The sequence below is a fragment of the Cornus florida genome, unplaced genomic scaffold (genome assembly GCF_030987335.1).
Source record: "Cornus florida cultivar Cherokee Brave unplaced genomic scaffold, ASM3098733v1 CherokeeBrave_3.0.0_Hap2_Chr02, whole genome shotgun sequence".
NCBI classification, from domain to species: Eukaryota; Viridiplantae; Streptophyta; class Magnoliopsida; order Cornales; family Cornaceae; genus Cornus; species Cornus florida.
The window spans coordinates 68,764,656-68,784,220 of record NW_026775572.1 but is presented as its reverse complement, the minus strand read 5'-3'; the positions used below and the strand labels follow the sequence as shown (position 1 = coordinate 68,784,220).

General features: G+C 32.2%; 1 protein-coding gene across 6 annotated transcripts; it reads right to left on the bottom strand.

Annotated features, from left to right (window-relative positions):
• Positions 1-5,537: 5,537 nt before the first annotated feature.
• LOC132295256 (uncharacterized) lies at positions 5,538-19,212 on the bottom strand. Of its 6 annotated transcripts, none has more exons than XM_059793441.1 (10): positions 18,617-19,210; positions 18,393-18,445; positions 18,223-18,274; positions 15,772-15,943; positions 15,490-15,646; positions 15,210-15,413; positions 14,990-15,079; positions 14,777-14,881; positions 6,008-6,367; positions 5,538-5,922 (listed from the first exon to the last, which is right to left on the bottom strand). In XM_059793441.1, exons 6-10 carry the CDS (start codon positions 15,390-15,392, stop codon positions 5,833-5,835), a joined length of 828 nt encoding a protein of 275 aa, XP_059649424.1. In that variant the 5' UTR covers positions 15,393-15,413; positions 15,490-15,646; positions 15,772-15,943; positions 18,223-18,274; positions 18,393-18,445; positions 18,617-19,210; the 3' UTR covers positions 5,538-5,832. The 6 variants fall into 6 exon arrangements, 5 of the variants coding, with proteins under 5 accessions (XP_059649424.1, XP_059649425.1, XP_059649422.1 ...); XM_059793442.1 differs by having other exon boundaries at positions 6,050-6,367; positions 18,617-19,208; XM_059793439.1 differs by having other exon boundaries at positions 5,538-6,367; positions 15,772-15,939; positions 18,617-19,212.
• Between the last annotated feature and the right edge of the window lie 353 nt (positions 19,213-19,565).

Here is a 19,565-nt window from a genome sequence, read left to right as displayed (position 1 = left end):
TGGTATGAAGTAGGATGGATAGCTTGGGCTAGATATGGGATTGGCTCCATATTGGTAAACCCTAAACAGAAGGTTGGCGGTTTGCTGTAATATGTTCAGGTGATATACCGCGATGGTATGAAGTAGGACGGATAGTGAGGTGCGCGTTTAGACCCCATGCAGTTTGCACATCTCATGAAATACAGTAAAAACCACTATATTTGCTTGAATCCTAGATGGAATCAGTTTTGAGACCATGGAACTGTTTAGACTAATATATTTCTTGTCTATGCATTCATGATCCACTATTGAGGAAATTTATGGAGGAGAGTGTTCTAAAGTTTCAATCCATCAATTTCGATAATTGTGTTTTCTAAAAAAAAAAAAAAATGAGTGGCCACTCGATTTTTTTAAAGTGTGTTGCAATCCATAGTGTCATTTTATAAAACTTAGAATGCATGGACCAAGTGGGAGATTGTTGGAATTTTATATATATATTTAAATTATAAAATTATTTTATGGTCCTATGTACTACGTTTTCTAAATTAGGATTGCAATGTGATTATTGATACTTGATGGATTGGGTTGTACTTTTCAATTTGGTGGTCTAATTGGGAGTATGGTTTTATACCGTTGGATTGTGATTTTCCAACTTATTTAGTGTGATTTAATTCTAACCATTGATATCTAAGTTTCCATAATAGGAAGGGAGACTTAGATATGCTTATTTGTAGAGAAGTCGTCCCCCTCTGTTGTTGTTATATATAGGGGTTTTAAAACCGTTATTCAGTCCTATCGTATTGACAACTTTCAAAAGGGGGTAAAGCGCTCTATTTTTTTTCAAATCTCTCAAAGGGTCATAAGAAATTCTCAAAGGTATATGTGCGTTAATCATCAATTAGGTACGAGCCTAAATTCCCTATTTAATTAATTGTAATATTCTTGATTTCTACTTGTGGATTATTTGTTTAAACTCAACATAGGGTTTATGAGTTTCCTAATTTTTCTAAATAAAAATTGGTTCAAAAAAACTAATGCCTGTGTCAGAGCTCCTAGTTTTGAATTTCTTGAACGACGGATTTTGGGTGCATTTCATGCTTTTGTTAAGGGGCTAAAGGATAGGACCCCTTCTTGTCTTGGTTATTTATAGGGAATTTTTTTTTTTCTTTATTTTTTTGGTTCAAAACACGGATTATAAATAAAATAATACTGTATAGTCTGTATTAGTGTTTAGTAATAACCATACCTTAATTACAATTTGGACAAACATGCCTAACAGGGTACTATGGCTAGTCTCATTTAGGCATTTATTATCAGGCTACATTAATTAATTTAAGAGAAGCATAATCCTAGAAAACTAAACCATTAGTGCATTGTTCTAAAAAAGTTCAGATTAGTTGGGAGTTAAGGACAAATCGGACCCTAATTCAACATCTAAATTGAATCTAATGTGCACTTTTAAATTAAAAGGGAAAATTATACATAGGTAAAGTTAGGAGTTCTAAATAACAAAATGATCTGTTTTAAAAGTTTATTTTTTTATTTGATAAATTTAAACAAAATAATTACATATACATCAAGAATTATTGTTAAAGTCCCAAATACCCTCTTTGTCAATAAATATGACTTGCTTTTTTGGTTGTCTAGAAATATGCCTCTTTAGATGCTGCTTGTTTCCTTTTTTAATAAAATTGAATAATTATCAATATATATATATCAAAAAAAAATTCCCGTTTGTAGTGAGGTCAAATTTACAAGATTATAGAATAAAATAAAACAGCAAAATAAAATAAAACGTACCAATAAAAACCTATATTAGCTAAGAACACAAAGGATATTACCCGATCCCAACAAAATAATGTAGCAAGTACTAATATTTTATTCTCAAGACAATGGTCATCTTTACTATAAAGTCAAAAAAATAATTGAAAGAAGTATTCCATGCACCAATAAGTCATATGCCTTGCACCATATACAATATTGGTACACCATAAAATCTTATTACAATTTTTATGTTTTAAAGAATGTTTTGTGTCTTTAATTAATTAGACTTTTACACCATAATATTGGTACGTTTCTTTTATTTTGCTTTTTTATTTTATTCCATAATTTTGTAAATTTGGTCTCACTACAAATTATATATGAAATCACTTTGAAAGGATAATTCAGGAAACTTTCTTTGATATATATGTATATTGATAATTAAGCAATTTTATTAAAGAAATAAACAAATAGCAATTAGAGACATACATCTCAACAACAAAAAAAACAAGCCAGATTACAAAAAGGGTATTTGGTACTTTAATAATAATTCTTGATGCATTTGTAGTTAGTTTGTTTAAATCAATCAAATTGAAAAATAGACTTTTAAAATAGATCATTTTGTTATAACTCTACCTATATGTAGTTTTCCCAAGATAGCGATAGGTTCCAAGCATGCGACATGCCACTGTCATCCTAGCTGAGGTGGTCATTTGTTTAAAGAAACGCTTAGCTTTTGAGATCGATCAAGGACAATTTAGTTGGTGATGAAATTAAAAAGCTTTGGTTCTGTTGATGCATGGGTGCATGATGGGTAATTTTTCTAGTTGTGTTGATGGGGTTGGACTATAGTGTGAGATATAAATTCTATAATTGGTAAATTTTGGTGGTGTCAAAACAAGTTCGATCGAGTTGTAATTTCAAGTTACCATATCAAGATCGAGATTGGCTACGGATTGGAAGGTTGTTCAAATATACTATACTGAGATCGTCGAGAAAGGAAAGAACAACACTTTAGGAAAAAGTCTAAAAAGGTTAGGACACGTTCCATACTTGGTATATTTTTAGAACTTACCAAAAACTGTGTTTTCAGACCTTTAAAGCCTTAGGATTCAAGTCTGTCAAACTTGAACCGGTTCAAGCTTCTTGGAACCGGTTCAAGCCTTCATCATTGGCTTAGAATTTTTCACTGTCATTCTTGAACCGATTCAGCCTTTCTTGAACCGGTTCAAGGTCTTCTAGCAGGTTAAGGAAACTTTGTAATCCTATTCTGCTTTCTTTCCTAGTTGGTTTAGAATTAAAGCAAAAGTCCTATACACAAAATTTCCTCTATTTTCTGAAGCATTAAGTCTCTGAAAATTCTATAAACCCTAATATTCATATAGGTTTTGTACGGCTTTTGCATTACAACTTCATTATTCATAAAAGCCTTAAGTAAATTATTTTTGCAGAAAATCCAAGTTGATTTTTTTGTCAGTCTTTTTAGAACATACACATAAACACAGAGTGAGTTTAGAGTGTTGTTCAAATCCTGATCATGATCAAAGTCTCGCATCTACAACGATCAGAGAAAAACAAATCTACTTCTATATCGAATTCAGATATTGAAGAACAGAAGTAATAGCGATCACACTTTGAAAGGGTCAAAGCATTCGAGAAGTGTTGTTTGATCTACCTACAACCCTTTTAAGATCAAGAGTAAGCCTGAGGTCAAGCGTTATTGGACGGGATGTCACAAAGCCAGAGGATTTTCAGTGATTAGTGTTTGGTAGAACGATAAGGTGTGAGTCAGAGTCAAAGTTCAATGTACGTACTTTGTTTCATACATAGTGGATCGGTTTACTTTGGACTGCACAGTCCATAAGGTTTTTCCCACACAAATAATTGATCTATTTTACGAATTGGGGTTTCCTCGCTAAAAATCATGGTGTCATCTCTAACTCTTACTTTCCTTTATTTTATCTTGCATGTGATTAATTAATTAATTACTAAAACAAGTATAGATTAGAAAGACACAGACCTTTTTCTAAACATACAAAACCTTCTAAATATTCCGCTACGTACAACTCACAAATTGGTATCAGAGATAATTCTACACATTAAGTTGATCTTTGTGGAAAGTTTTATTTGATTTCAAAATTTTGTTTTTATCATTTATTATGCGTTGAAAAAATGTGGTTCTAATCAACGTGGTCCTTTATTTGAAGAAAACAATTACAATTTTTGGAAATCAAAGATGAGAGCTTATTTGCAAAATTCAAGAGGTAAAACTTGGGCTATTGTTAAATCTGGTTATACACCACCTACAGAAGATAAATTGTGGATGGTAAAGTAGAAAAAGTTTTAAAAGATGTCTTTGCTTTTATTGTTGTTGAAACTGAGCATAATAATGCTAATGGAAAAGCTTAATATGCAATTATTAATTATGTTGTTTCATCTGAATATGCTAATTTCTTATTGTAAAACTGCTAAAGACGCTTGGAATATTTTGCAGGTTAGTCATGAAGGGACTTCAAAAGTGAAGTTATCCAAAATTCAGATGCTTTCTCATAACTTTAGGAACATCGTGATGAAACAAGATGAATCATTTTCTGATTTTTATTCTAGTCTTCTTGAAATTATTTCTGAACCGAGACGTATACTTAGGCAAAAGAGTTAATGATAAGAAAATCTGAGGAAAAATCTAAAGGTCTTTACCTAAAAGATTTCAAATAAGAATAGAAACTATCACCGAACATTGGGATTTGAAAAATTTTGAGATGCAGAATTTTGATACAAATCAGAAGGAGAAGAATCTTACTTTAAAATCAATACAGGTTGAGAATTCTATTGATGACAACTCTGATGATAATTTTGCTTTTCTGTCAAGGCAATTCAATCAGATATTGCAAAAACAATAGATTAGAAGGAATGGAAATATAGTCAATCCTCAAAATTTTGACAAGGCGTCGAAATTTAGATTTAATGAAAAAAAACTGAATTCACTTGCTAGAATTGTGGTGGCAAAGGTCACCTAGCCAATATTTGTCCTAGTCCTAAGAAAGATCAAAATGATAGGGATAAAGGAAAAGTAATGAAAGTTTCTATTTCTGATTATTCTGCTTCTAGTAATAATGACTCTCCTCATGATAATTGCAATGATTTTTTCTTATATCACTCTTCTTAAAAAAGGTCCTCATATTGTTACGTTATCTACCTCTGATATTTCAGATAATGAAGACAATGAAGTTCTAGATGAACAGATTCAAGAGGAAGAAAATGATGAAGAAAGATTGAAGAAGATGGTTGAAGAAACTATTGAAGTCAAACTGGCAATCAATAAGTTAGTTAGCAAAGGAGCTTATCCAAGCAAAAGGGAAGAATGAAGATCTAAGAAAACAGATTAATGAAGGAAAAAGAAAAGATTTTGAAATCGATTCAATCATCACTGAACCACTACAACAGTTTTGGTTTTTACCAGCGCTTAAAAGCCTTAACAAGAGCTGATTGAATTACCAGCGCTTCTTCAAAAACGCTGGTAAATCCAGTGTCGATAGGTCTTTACCAGCGCTTTTGGAGAAGTGCTAGTAAAGGGTTATTTGAAAAAAAAAAAAAAAAATTTAATATTTTTTTTCCCATTATTGTTTTTGGAAAAAAATTTCTTCACAGCTACTAAATGCATCCTAACACAAGTCAATATAAAAATACCATCCAAATTTTTTTTACAAAAAACCACAAGTTAACCTTGCCAATATGAAAAATACCATCGAAATTGACTACTACCACCACAAGTTAAGCTAGTAAAAAATGTATACTAATACAACCACAAGTTAACCTGTCAATATGAAAATACCATCCAAATTGTCTAGATAAAGGTACTAAATGTCACACAAAAAGAATTAAGAATTTTTAACAAATGTAGTACAAGTTTTTCAAAAAGAACCCATCCAAAGCGAAGGAAATTCAAAAAGCACAGTCACGACCCCATCTTCAACTTCAACTTCAACTTCAACTAGTCTTCTTGCCCATTTAATTTGAATTACCTTACATTTTTTATAAATTCATTAAGCGCACATTATAATAAATGAAAATTTAACATATATATAAGAGAAATTAAAAGTTCATAACCTTAACTGAATTGGCATCACGACTAGAAAATGGATTTGGGGATACTCTAGAAGGAGCATTTAAAGAATCAGAATCCTTCAAAATAACAAAACAAAATACATGAAATCTTGGCATAAGTAAACATATATTTAGTAAATAGTAAAACTAATAATAAATATACTTGTCCACTATAATTTTGTTGCATCTGCATTAGCATAGCCACCTGTTGTTGTAGATTTTCCAACTTGTCGTCGTAGTTGGCTCGTAAATTTTCCAACTTGTTGTCATAGTCGGCTTGCATTTTTGAAATCATCTCCTGCAACTCTACACGTGTAGCGCGTGCCTCCTCCTGAAATTTTTTAGCATTATTAATCAGTTCAGCTTTACTAGGAGAGGGCCCCCAAACATCGCTTAGTGTAGGCCCGAAGCCAAGCATCCGCACACGACCAGTTCTCTCTTCTCCCCTCACAATGGAGAACAAATCATTGGAGCTGCCAATAGGCGAGTCAGAGTAACTTTTTTGAAGTTCTCTTATATTTTCCTGCCAAAAAAAAAAAAAAAAGTTTGAACTACCATGACATACTACTATGAAACATCCAGAAATGAAAACCCTAGATTCTAAATGAAGCACAAAAGAACTGAAATCCCAACAAGCTATGAACATGTAATGCTTAAATATACATGTGCATGTATAATATATATATATATATACACACACACCTAAGCTTTCATGACAAAAACAAAAGGATTTAAATGAAGTAAATAGAGAAAAAAAAAAAAAAATCAAATTTTTATCAAATTAGTAGTTCTTTTAATACATTATGCTAAAGTATACACTTAATAAAAAAGGTAATCAAGTCGTTATAGAAGAGGAAAAATCAAATTAGTAGTCTTTTGAGGTACCAAACATTGTGCTAAAGTATACAATATGATTACAGAAATTGCCAACTTATGAGTACTGTTGTTTATGTCTAAATTTGAATGTCCCATCTAATTGAAGAATCTAATATAGGTAATTGGACAAAAGACTTGGTGTGCAATTATTATTATAGGACACATAATTCTATGTCTTTTATTTAATTAGATTCACTAGGCAAAAGTTGTGAGGGGCATGAATCTAATTAAAGGATGGATACGAAAGCAATCTATTAGTCTTGTTTTCAGTTCTGAAAAGATTCTCTTAACAAATTAGAATTCTTTTTTTAGGTTTTTTAATTCGCCTAAAAATTTTCTCTAGTTCAGAATCGTATTTAAGTGTTGGTTTTGATAAGGAATGACAACCTAATATGCACTATGTCCAATGATAAAAGAGTAATAAAAATAAATAAATAAATAAATATATATATATATATATATATTTTGATGCCTAAACGTTTAAACACGTTCAATTTCGTTTTAGCTACATACTAATTTGGATTTTTTTAAAAAAAATTCCATTTCGATACACGTAGTCCCAATCTTACCAAATAAAAGTAATCCGAATAAAAAATTAGTCAATAAAGGTTCCTAAATTGTTGATTAATCCCCTTGGACAAGTACCATATTGTCTGATTACTTAATCCAACACTTTTTAAATGGTAAATCATATTTAATCACCAATCTCAATGCAACAGCACATATAATACGCCAATAAAAAACTATGTGTTCAAAAATGTGTGTGAAAATTGTACATCATTTGATAATTGCTCCTTAAGTATTTGAGCCGGCAGTGAATCCTGATGCAAACCAACTACAAACCACCAAGAAATTATTTCATATATTATAAAACGTTTATATCTAGGATTCAATTATTTAATACAACTTCTTGTTATCTATAATTTACGTACAAATTGCCATGCTTGATGAGATCATATTGAATACAATGGGAGAACTGTCCCAAAACAAGCAAAATCAACAATAATTACAAGTTTACAACGTTTTGATTGTTGCATGAACACGAACAGTGCCCCGTGGTTGTAAACGCTGTAAACGAACAATAATTTACGTTGTAAACGTTTTGATTGTTGCATGAACACGAACAGTGCCCCGTGGTTGTCCTCTTAGTAGGAGTTCTCCTTATCATAGGAGTCCATCTATACTTTCTATCTTTTTTTTTTTCTTTTTTTCTGGTATTTAAAATAATTGCATACTTTAAGTAGGATTTACCTGGCCAAAAACTTGACACAATGGAAGTGAATACAAACTACAAGCATGTAACTCATGATACCCATCATGATATTATTGCATGCACACTTGTTACTGTTCCAATTTATACTTCTTTAAATATATGTTCTTTTGCTTTATTAGTGGGTTGGTAATAATTACTACTAAATACTTTGGAATTAAGTACTGCTAAAAGTACGTACTGCTAAGATTCACTAGGCAAAAATTGTGTCCTAGTGAATGCTTATTCAATCAAGCATGAAAACAAGGGTTCATGTATGGGGGACACGCACTTTTGGAATAATATGCATAAAGTTCGGTTTGCATCCAATCTATAACCTTCAGCGCATATCCCATGGCAAGGTAATGGCTTTAGTTACTGATCATTGCTTTGTTAAGCTTTGTTGATTATCTTAAATTCCAATCTATTGTTTATTTGGCATAAGTTATAAAGTTAATCTGATCTCCATAATTTTATCAGCTAATTGATTGACATTATATGTTCTGTATAAATCAAATATAAAATTTTGCATATAATTAAAACGAAGGCTCCTATTAGCAAAATGCTTTTAAAAGCTAAAATAGATTCAAAAAGAAGAGAGAGATTTTACTTCTCTAATCATAATTGTTTTCAATAAAAGAAAAGAAAAAAGAAAAATAGAGGAGGAAAATTACTGTCTCAGCTGATATGATAATGTGCATCTTCTCATGCTTGGACATTTAATGAACCTGAGATAGCATTTTCAAGTTTCATCTATGAATTTGGACTGTCTCGTGTAAAGATTACCAATTTCTGTTTGGGCGTGGTGTTTTAGGAGATGTCTCTCTTTTGTTTTGGTTAACTCCTCTGTAAGCTTTGTTTTGGGTTATGCCCTGTCCAATGGGCTGATCTGTTGTCGAGTGTTGTGGGCCTGTGGAATGCCCCTTGTAATACTATACAGTTTTTTTTTTTTTTCTATTTAATCCTTACTTACCGGAAAAAAAAAATAATAAAATAAAATAAAGATTACCAATTCCTCACTGTAGCAACGCAGCATATATCAATAATTACTTGATTGGGTGAGTGATAACAATTTCTTAATTAGTTTTTTGAAGATGGAAATCTTTTCAGAACTGAAAAAAAAAAAAAAAAAAATCTGAATTGGATTAGAAATCTGCAGAGATTGAATCTGAAACAATTTTTATCAACATGCCAAGCTTTTTGAAGATGGAAATCTTTTCAGAACTGAAAAAAAAAAAAAAAAAAAAAAAAAAAAGGAATCTGAATTGGATTAGAAATCTGCAGAGATTGAATCTGAAACAATTTTTACCAACATGTCAAGTTTTTTGAAGATGGAAATCTTTTCAGAACTGAAAAAAAAAAAAAAAAAAAAAATCTGAATTGGATTAGAAATCTGCAGAGATTGAATCTGAAACAATTTTTATAAACATGCCAAGCTTTTTGAAGATGGAAATATTGTGATAAACTATCAACTCAAATTTCTATCTTCAAAAAACTTGTTTGTTGAGGGATTTACTTATTATCCTTAAAGAGTGGGGCCAAGAAAAAGTATTTGGGCAGGGAGGTATTCAGTTTTATTGAAGATAATATTGCAAAGAAAATAAGGGGATGGAAAGGAAATTTTTTTGTCGCCTAGCAGTTGAAAGGTGTTAAGAGCTATGCTTACCCTCTTATGCAATATCTTACTTCAAGCTCCCGAAATTTTTTTATGACAGGTTGAAGAAAAATGGTTTCAGTTTTGGTGGGCTGTTTGGGAGGAAAAGTTTAAAACTCGTTGAATTAGTTGGGATTGTATGGTGAAACCTAAGTCATGCGGTGGGTTGGGTTTCCGGGATGTGGAGGCTTTTAACCTTACTCTTCTAGCTTATATGGGGTGGAGATTTCAAGTGCAGAAGACTGATTTGCTGTTTGAAGTTTTGAAAGAAAAGTATTTTCCTTCCTTAGATTTTTTGAAAGCTGGGAAGGGGCATAATCCATCTTGGGTTTGGAGAAGTATCTTGGCAGCTAGAGCAGTGATGGAAAAGGGGTTGCCACTGAGGTAGGATGTAATACCCCCTAATTTCGGAACACGGGTTGATCAAGTCCGCGCACAAAATCAGGGGATATCAAACCAATTAAAGTATTTAAACAAGCACGGATTACAAAATGAAATAAAGAATAAAATAAAACACTGAAGAAATCCAATTAATAGTATATCCATTAATAACTTCCAAATGGTTACAACTCGGGAATCCCGTAACTCAAGGACCCCTTAACCAAAAGTTACTATTTAGAATTTCAACCAATTAAGTGCTAATATCAACTGAAACAAAACTAATATCCTACTTTTAAGTAAATAGAAGGAATGGATAAGTCCTCCAGCTGCGGATCCTCAACCTTGAGACTTGACCTTCTACAACCTGAAAAATAAATCGCGGGTTAAACCCTACGAGCAAGTTCTCTCTACCAAGCCTCTGAAAACCAATAAACAGATCATCTTTACCAAAACCATCCCTAATTAAGCTTTAACTTTAATATACGATGCTACAAATATATATAAATACTTATATATATAGTGCAAGAATCCTACCAGTTAATAGGGCATTAAATTGTCAAAACCACTCACCAATAATTAATTATTAGTCATACCTAGACCAAGCCCCCCCTTTTATAATTTTCTCATAAAGTAAACCCCACTCACCTTAACTCCATCCTAAACAGTAATTTAGTCATCTACACATATAGCAATTTAAATATGCACCGGCAAATCAACCATACCATTTATAAATATATTTATTTATATACTAGCAATTCAACCATGCTTCCTTCAATATATTTACTTTTACAATTAATTAGCAATTCAACCATGCTTCCCATATATGAAATTTATTCATAACCAATAAGGCAGTATATCAAAGTCTTTGGCAACTCATCCATGCCTACAATTCAACCATGTATTAATTTTAAACTTAACTCTAGGTATAATTATACATAGACTTCACATGCATATAATAAGCATGTCCTTAATTTAATAACCGTGTATCTATTACGATTTTAAATCAACCACACCATACACGAATCAAGTCATACCAAACAAGATTTATAATATTTAATAATCTTAAATAATATATATATACACATATATTTTGTAATATATATATATGTGTGTATCATACATTCCATACCAATCGTTGACTATTTAAAATCATATCTACATATATATACACATATATACACCTCCTTTCATTGCAAAAATATTTAATTAATTATATTTATACCACTAAATGCTACTAGGTATCTTAGTAACACTCTGAGGCTCTCAAAATATCAAGAACACACCCTCTAATGATTAATTTTAACCCTAACAAGCTTAAGATAAATACTGGAACTTCACCGGAGTCTCAAGCAACTTTCCAGGACCTCACACGCATCCCCACGCGCCTTCACGCGCCGCCACATAGCCCTAGACTACTCCCACGCGCCTCCACGCGCTTCCCCTTACCGGCAGGCGCGTCCACGCGCCTGCACGCGCCTGAGCCACTCTCGGCGCGTGTTGGCAGCTCCTAATTGGTTGTTGTTTGGTGCTCTTGGTAAGCCGCGATGCACTGGATCCTCTCCCTTAATCAACTACATCTAACCATTGATGCCGCATGTGTATCAACTTACAATGGACCGCATCACACCAGATCAATCCAACTAAATAAAATTAATCCTATGGCCTAGATCAACGAGTGCACCCTTTTCCTACGTACGCGACCACACTGGATAAAAATCCTATTGATGCGCAAATACTAGCCGCCTCCAGTGTGTTTGTTAAACAATTTAACATATATATATATATATATAACAATTTCTAAATTAACATTAAAAATATAAATTAATTTCAGAAATTGTTCAGAAAATCTCAGAAAAATCCCAAAAGCTCTATTTATTATTTTGGGCATAAATGAACATATACAATTAAATTAAAATCCATTTAATTTAATTAATCGTGCTACACAAGGTTAACGCAAAATATAAAAATTTTAGAAAAATAAAATTTAATTAACCTAACCTCACCTACAAGATCTAAATTATCAGAACAATGCATACATATATTCACATGTTTAATTCTATAATTTTGTAAAGAATAAATATGCTCCTCCAATCTGAATAATAATTTAATTTAATAAAATAAAATTATAATTTCGATAATCAAGGTGATAAGTTTATGAGTTCTAAGAGGAGAAGTAGAGAGGAACTCGCCTTTTCTTTTCCAAATCCGGTCTCCTCTTACGTTCTTTGATCCGGCCTCCTCTTCGTTAGCCCTTCTTCTTCTCTCTCTAATTCTCTTATTTTTCTAACGTGGAAAAACTCCTAACCCTAGAGTCTTATGTGTCTATTTATATACATACAAAAACTAAATCCTTTTCCCATTAGGATTATCATATAAAATAAATAATATTTATCTTTTAACTAAATCCTTTTCCCATTAGGATTATCATATAAAATAAATAATATTTATCTTTTAACTAAATCCTTTTCCCATTAGGATTATCATATAAAATAAATAATATTTATCTTTTAAATAATATATATACATACATATATTTTACTATAAACATATATATATTACCTTCCATATATAACCATTAGTTAAATAAATTATATATACCTATATATATCAATATATAATTATATTGACATATATACCCCTCTACATGATTTAATAATGAATTAATATACACATGTAATTATATAGGTATAATTATGCAAAGATAATTATTAAATATCCTCACAACCACGGGCCTGTACCAATTAACCCAACAAGACTTCCTTCAAGCCCAATACCACATCCGTTGGTCCAACTTCCTTTAATCCCAATACAAATAACTTAAATACCTAAAATAATGAAATTAAATTTAATAGCTACCAATAATTAACAATAAAGGTACACCAACATAAAATCACGCAAATCAAATAAACACTTCACTAACTAGCATTCCACAAATCAAACACCGTATAAATTTAACAAATAAAATTACAAAGTATATAATTTAATTAAAACAATACAATTTACCTACGCACTTAATTAAATAAAACAAATCACAACTATCAAGCACCTAATTAAATAAAACAAATCACTTAAAAATAATAATAATAATATAATATAAATTAATTTAAATAAGAAATCCTTTTTACAATATCGGGGTATTACATAGGAAATGGGAAAAGTATTTTTTGTTGGGAGGATAATTGGATTCCTCAATCAAAAAAATTTAGGCCATCCACCGTTGCTGATTTATTTTTAGGCTTTTCGAGTTTTAGATCTCATTGATGTTCGGACTAATCCTGGAAGCCTACTCTCATTTCTCAGGTACTTTGCTCTTCTGATGCTCAAAAAATTCTCTAACTTCCACTTAGTGTAGTGGAACAAGAAGATAAAATGGTATCAGGATATGATAAAAGGGGTATGTAGTAGCTTTGGAGCTTTGTAAAGGGCGGGATCAAGGTAGCAGTGAAAATCATTAATTATTTCAGAATTGAGCTTGAACTGCTTTGGTTAATTATGTGCATTTTTTCTTGAGTGTTGGATTATTGAGTATTGGCAGACTACTACTATGCACAAGGTCAAATAAGTTAAGAATAAATTTTTGATATCTATTTCATTTGAGAATAAAGATGTATTCTCCAAATTCAAAAGGTTCTTGAATTGGAGGATGTGATTAGGGTGTGGGCTATATCACTAATATTATTATGGTGATGTTATGTAATGGAGGATGCACGTTGTTTTTACATTTTTCTTATTTGGTGTGTCCTGCGAATTCGGAGGATGTATCATTACTCTTTAACAAAACTAACAAGATATCTGTAAGTTTTCACAATGATACATCATATAAGGATCTGTATTTGTTTCGGGGTGAATCTACAAATCTATAAAGCATTGTTAATTTATTTTTAAAATATAAGATATTTAAACACGTAATTAGTAATATAAGTTTCAAGCTATAAATTTTTTCTATGACAGTCTAATTTGTCGAGTGGAAGTTGTTTCCAATTAATCTGATTTTCTTCCACGACCTTGTTATAGGGCAAAGTGGTCAAATTGATTTCTAATTACATAGAGTAATATTAAAAAAGAATAAAAAAAACTTTGCCTCCCAAAGTTATGACTTATATTTCTAAATTTGTGCACCTTTGTTTTTTTCTGTAACTTGATAAGAGAAAAATTAGGATGCTCAAGCAAATATTAATGTTTTTACCTTAGAAAATCTAAATTGAAATGAAATCTATGCAAATCAATAGAGGTATGTTCTTCGAAGAGATAACAATATTACTAAATACCAATTCATCTAGCATGATTACGTTCGAGATTTATAAAGTTCTCAAATGGGTGTAATAGCATCGTTACATTGAATTATTGAAACCTTTTATACACATATTTATCTATATACTCTATAATATAGATATATAGACATAAATTTGTGGTTGAACACTTGGATCTCTTGATTTGCAATTCCCAGTTGATGAGAGGCAACAATTTATAGTGCCACAATATATGAGTAACAAATTAACACAAACAACAAACAACAAACAACAAATAGCAAATACTTCATACTTCTTCTCCACAACACAAATCAATCAACAAGAAGCCTCCACATACAATGATCCCATACTCCCATGCTTTTCAACAAATACAAGAAAGTAAATTGCCTCCACATGGGCCGATGATTTAAAAATTGGTCACTTCAAGGCACATGACCCCCTAATACAGCGTAAAGAGTTTAAAAATTGGTCACTTCAAGGCACATGACCCCTTTTTTGCAAAATGGAAGCGTGAAAACTTACAGTCATCTCCGAAGCAGCAGCATCAGTAGCTTTGCCATCCTTATTTACATGTGTGCGGATGAATAAATCTGCACGAGAAAGCTGAATACCTTCGTCTTCCTCAATCTATAAAAGAATACATTGTAATATATATTATTTACCACTAACATTTATAATCATTCAACGACATAAGAATTGAAATAATTTATATTTTCCATAAAAACTTCAACTAACCTCGGCAGAAACACGTGCAAAGCTTTTTGTCCCTGTAGTATGCATCTTTGTCTGCTTCCCACGACGTTCTTTATTTTTTTTGTTAACCTTCTACAAAAAGTGAGAAAAAGTAAAAGTTCTTTGAGCAAAGAACATTCCACCTAAAATAATGACTGAAAACATATAAACTATAAATTCAACTCATTGACTTCAAAAAACATTGTGATAGATGGAGGATTACCTTCGCCATAGGCGTACCCCAATGCCTAACCAAAAATTCCCAATGCTCCTTTTCAACATTAGGTGGTAGGTTTGCCAATCTTTCTTCATCTGTATCCCTAACTGAGTAGTATTCATTTTTTAACTCACACTTGTACCCCCTCCATTTTTTTTCGATGGAGGATATTGTCCACTGTTTTGTCATGATTCCCACATCATATTTTCCCTGAAAATGTGATAATTGTTGTATGTTAGTCCAATTTTTCCATAAAAATTATTTTAATGTTATTGAAGGGTTTTACCTATACAATGTTCCACATATCCTCCTTCAGCTGTTTAGGCATCTCCCACCAAGTTTTGTAGCACAAAAGAGCTAATTCACCCTTTCGGGCAAGTGTTCCCAGATAATTAGTTTATGTACCACTCCCAGGACCGATCGGCTGTCCAAACTTATTAACCCTAAACAAAAATTAACAATTGTAGATGTTTAGTACAAAAATAAAGATAGAAATCCTTTTTTCTCCTTCATATTGCATATAGTCTAATTATGTAAACTATATAAGATGATCTATATATATATGTACCTTAAAGGTAATAAGGTTTTCGCGTCTATGATATTCTTGCATCGTGTCGGACCCCGTCTCTTCTTCGGCGGTGGTTGGGATGATTTTGAAGTTGAAGCTTTGGTATTTTGTTCACTCACTTTTTCCACTTCACTAACCGTTCGTTTCATTGTCAACTTATTATTTATCCTTCCTAGAAAAGCAAACAAAAAAGTGAGAATTCAGTTAAGAGAATGCAATCAAATTGTTAAAAAAAGACAATAAAATTGTAATTCAACACAACATCTAAACATCAGCACTGGCAATTTAATAACTATGACATAGTGGTAATTATTGACTCTTGTTCCAGGTCAAAGTATTAAGTTGGATCCAATGCAACTGATTACAAGCCAATCTGTAATGCCATCGAGAATCGATGAATAAAATAGCTAATGGACGATAGATATATAGTTGAGCAAGATCAACAATTCAGTCGAAATCTTTGCTCGAAGACGGCATGATGGCTTGGTTTGTTCAAAACAAACCATGCCGGAGAAGTCATCGGGAGTTTTGAAAGTTTTGGTATCTTTTAAATTGATGAAAGAAGATGAAGAAGGAAATGTCAAAGCCATTCTCTTTTTTCTTGGTGTTTTGAAGAGATAAGAGAGGGATTTGTAAGAATTGATGAAGGCATTGAGGGTATATTTATAGAAGAAAAAGTATATTTAGGTTTGAAGGAGACGATGTTGGTGGGCTCTAGTTTAAAAGGGAAAAAGTGCAAAAATCATTATCTGCTCACCTTTTCAAAGTCATATTTCTTAATGTGCAATTACCATTTCAAGTCATACTTCTTCATGTGCAAGTTAAATGCAGGGACTGAAAAGGGATGATTTTTTATTGGTTTTAAATTTCTGTGGTCACTATCAGATATATGTCTCTGTTGTGGTATATTCTATGAAGAGTAAATTAGTAATCATAGAGTTTTTAATTTGCACAAAGTAGTTCTTGTACCCCACATATGACTTTTAGGACAGTAAAGGTTTCTTTAATCTCATGAGATTGTGAAGTATCAGCTCTAGGACTTGCACATTGATTATTTAATTACCGACCTGTCTACAATATCTTGAGATGATACAGCCCCTCGAAGATATTTTGGGCTTATATTAGCTACACCTGTCGTAGTTTAGATTAAATTTTCAGTGCTTTATGGTCATTTAGTTTAAGTTGGTCAATTGGCCATTATATAGGTTTATCTGCGTGCCTCAGATTAGATAAAAGATGTAGATATTTTAGACTGTATTAATGTGCCATTATTGGTTTATCTGCTTACCTCAGATTAGATAAAAGACGTAGATATTCTAGATTGTATTAATGTGCCATTATAGGTTTATCTGCATGCCTCAGATTAGATAAAAGATATAGATGTTCTGGATTGTATTAATGTGCCGACCAAAGGTGTTATTTTTTTCCTATTCCCTCTATTTTCAAAATATTCTTACTCAAATTTAAGTTTGCCAATTTGTTTGAGATCATTTTGTTTACCATAAATAGTATCTTTTATACTTCTATTTGAACGTCTAGCTCCACCTCCACTTCTTCAAGATACTATGATAACACTTCTATTACCGTGCTATGCTAACCTTACAATGACTTTGCTAATCATTATTTTTTCTTAGTTGGTACTCTCTCACACACACATGCCTCGTAAACAATTTCTCATACCTCAATAACTTTTGTTCCTTCAATTTTGATTTAAAAAATAAAGTGGGAATTTGCACATATAGCTACAGGAGAAAGGAAATTAGGTGGTCAGTTTCCTCCAAATATTCGGCCATATATCTTGGTGTATAATATAACAATGGACGGTTTAGCTTTCGCCACAACCTGCAAACCCCACAAACTTAGCTAAGTTCCCTTTGGTCGACATATATATGGATGAAAAAACATTTTAAATTCTCAGTGTTGTTTGCATTTGGTTGGTTTAGGATAACATTATTGGAGGGTTTTTCCAAGGAAAAGTGTGTGGTGGTAACAAATTCTGAAAAACATTTTAAATTCAGAATTTCCTTTTTATAGCAAATTAATCTCAACTAAGAGTTACAACAAATTATAAAATAATCAAGTAATACAGTACTTAAGACACAATAACAGTAATATAGAATAAAATCAGTGGTCGGCCCTATAGTAACAATAAAAAATCATGTAGTTAGAAATTTTATCCCACTACGGAGAGTAATTTTATATTCATCCGTCTAAGTCGACATTGATGATTGCACGATTGCACTAATTCTAATCATGAAAGAAATACATTCCAAATATAATGAATAAGTATAACCCAGAAAAGCACGAAACTTGAGCATATATTCATCAACGCATGTCTGAAGAGGGGAAAAAATTTTATACACAGAATATAAAATTAATAAACCCTAAAACAAATTTGCATGTATATATATATGGAGGCGAATTACAAATAGATATGAATAAATTTTGAACCTTTTCTGAATTCAGCGGTTGAAATCAAAGATCCAAATCCTCCAACCTCGACCTGGATTTTCATTGATAAATTTATTGACGAAACTAAAAACAATAATTTTCCCGGCAACACAAAACAACTAATATCTGGAAACCCAATTTGTAAAAGCTACGAAAATAAATAGATCTACCTGAAATGTGAAACGATCGCAATCGAGGCTTTGAAGTCAATGGATATAATAGACTGAAAAAATTATTTCAATCAGAACCATAATAAGAATCATAAACCAAAAATTAGAAAAACCTAAAGATTATTTTAGTTATGGAGATTTCCCTATATATATATATATATATATATATATATATATATATAATATCGACAAAGAGAAAGCTTCAAGAGAAAGGGGGTACTTACCACCAAGAGAGAGAGGATGAGTAGGATCCGTAAGGGGAAGAGAGAGAATTTGAAATTGAGGTACTTCCGTTAATTGGGGGTTCACTTGCTACACCAGTTAGGGAAGGGGGAATGTGATGTTCACCGGATACACTATTGACTTAGTGACTGAACTAGGGGATCCATCTTGTTTATCGCCGGATAACTCTATGAAACAGAAGGGACGGGACGGGCAGGACGAAGAGAGTTACCTCATAGGGAAACGGAGATTGAGATCGTTTAGATGGAGGTTTTTCAGATGGAAAAACGGCCTCTGAAACGCAGGTGGAAGAAGTGCTTCAGCTGAGAAATGGTGGTGGAGAGAGAGGGATGAGAGAGAGAGAGCCTACGATGAGCTAAAGTAATGGAGATCGAGCATGAGAGATCAAGACGGAGCAGATCGAGATAGCAGAGAGGAAGAGAAGGCTGAGGGACGAACCAAAAGGGGAGATGGATAAATTAGGGCTAAATCAAATTGAAATGGAAAAGTGGAATATAGTGTTTTAATGGAACAAAAGAAAACGACGCAGTGTAGATATATAATATCCTACATACATAAATAAGCGGGGGTGAAAAGTGGAGGGAAGGAGAAAAAATTGGAGGGAATGGAAGGGGCTATACCAGCGCCTTACCTTGAATGGGCGGTACTGTAATACTAATACTAGGGCTTTTTCTTAAAGCGCTGGTACTGTAACACCAATACCAGCACTATTCTGTTAGTACTCACCAACATCAGCGCTTCAATAGAAGCGCTGGTACTGTAACACCTACACCAACGTTTCTATTGAAGCGCTGGTAATGTAACACCAATACCCGCGCTTTTCCTTAAAGCGCTGGTATTGTAACACCTACACCAGCACTTCAGTAGAAGCGTTGGTACTGTATCACCTATACCAGTGCTCTTACCAAGAGCACTGGTAAAAGACTAATA

Excerpts from the sequence above, each read along its gene's own strand:
- LOC132295256 (XM_059793439.1), bottom strand. The coding sequence starts at position 15,392 with ATGACAAAACAGTGGACAATATCCTCCATCGAAAAAAAATGGAGGGGG. Across the intron at positions 15,080-15,209 it reads GGGGTACGCCTATGGCGAAG|AAGGTTAACAAAAAAAATAA; the intron begins GTAATCCTCCAT and ends CACTTTTTGTAG. Across the intron at positions 6,368-14,776 it reads CTGCTGCTTCGGAGATGACT|GAAAATATAAGAGAACTTCA; the intron begins GTAAGTTTTCAC and ends TTTTTTTGGCAG.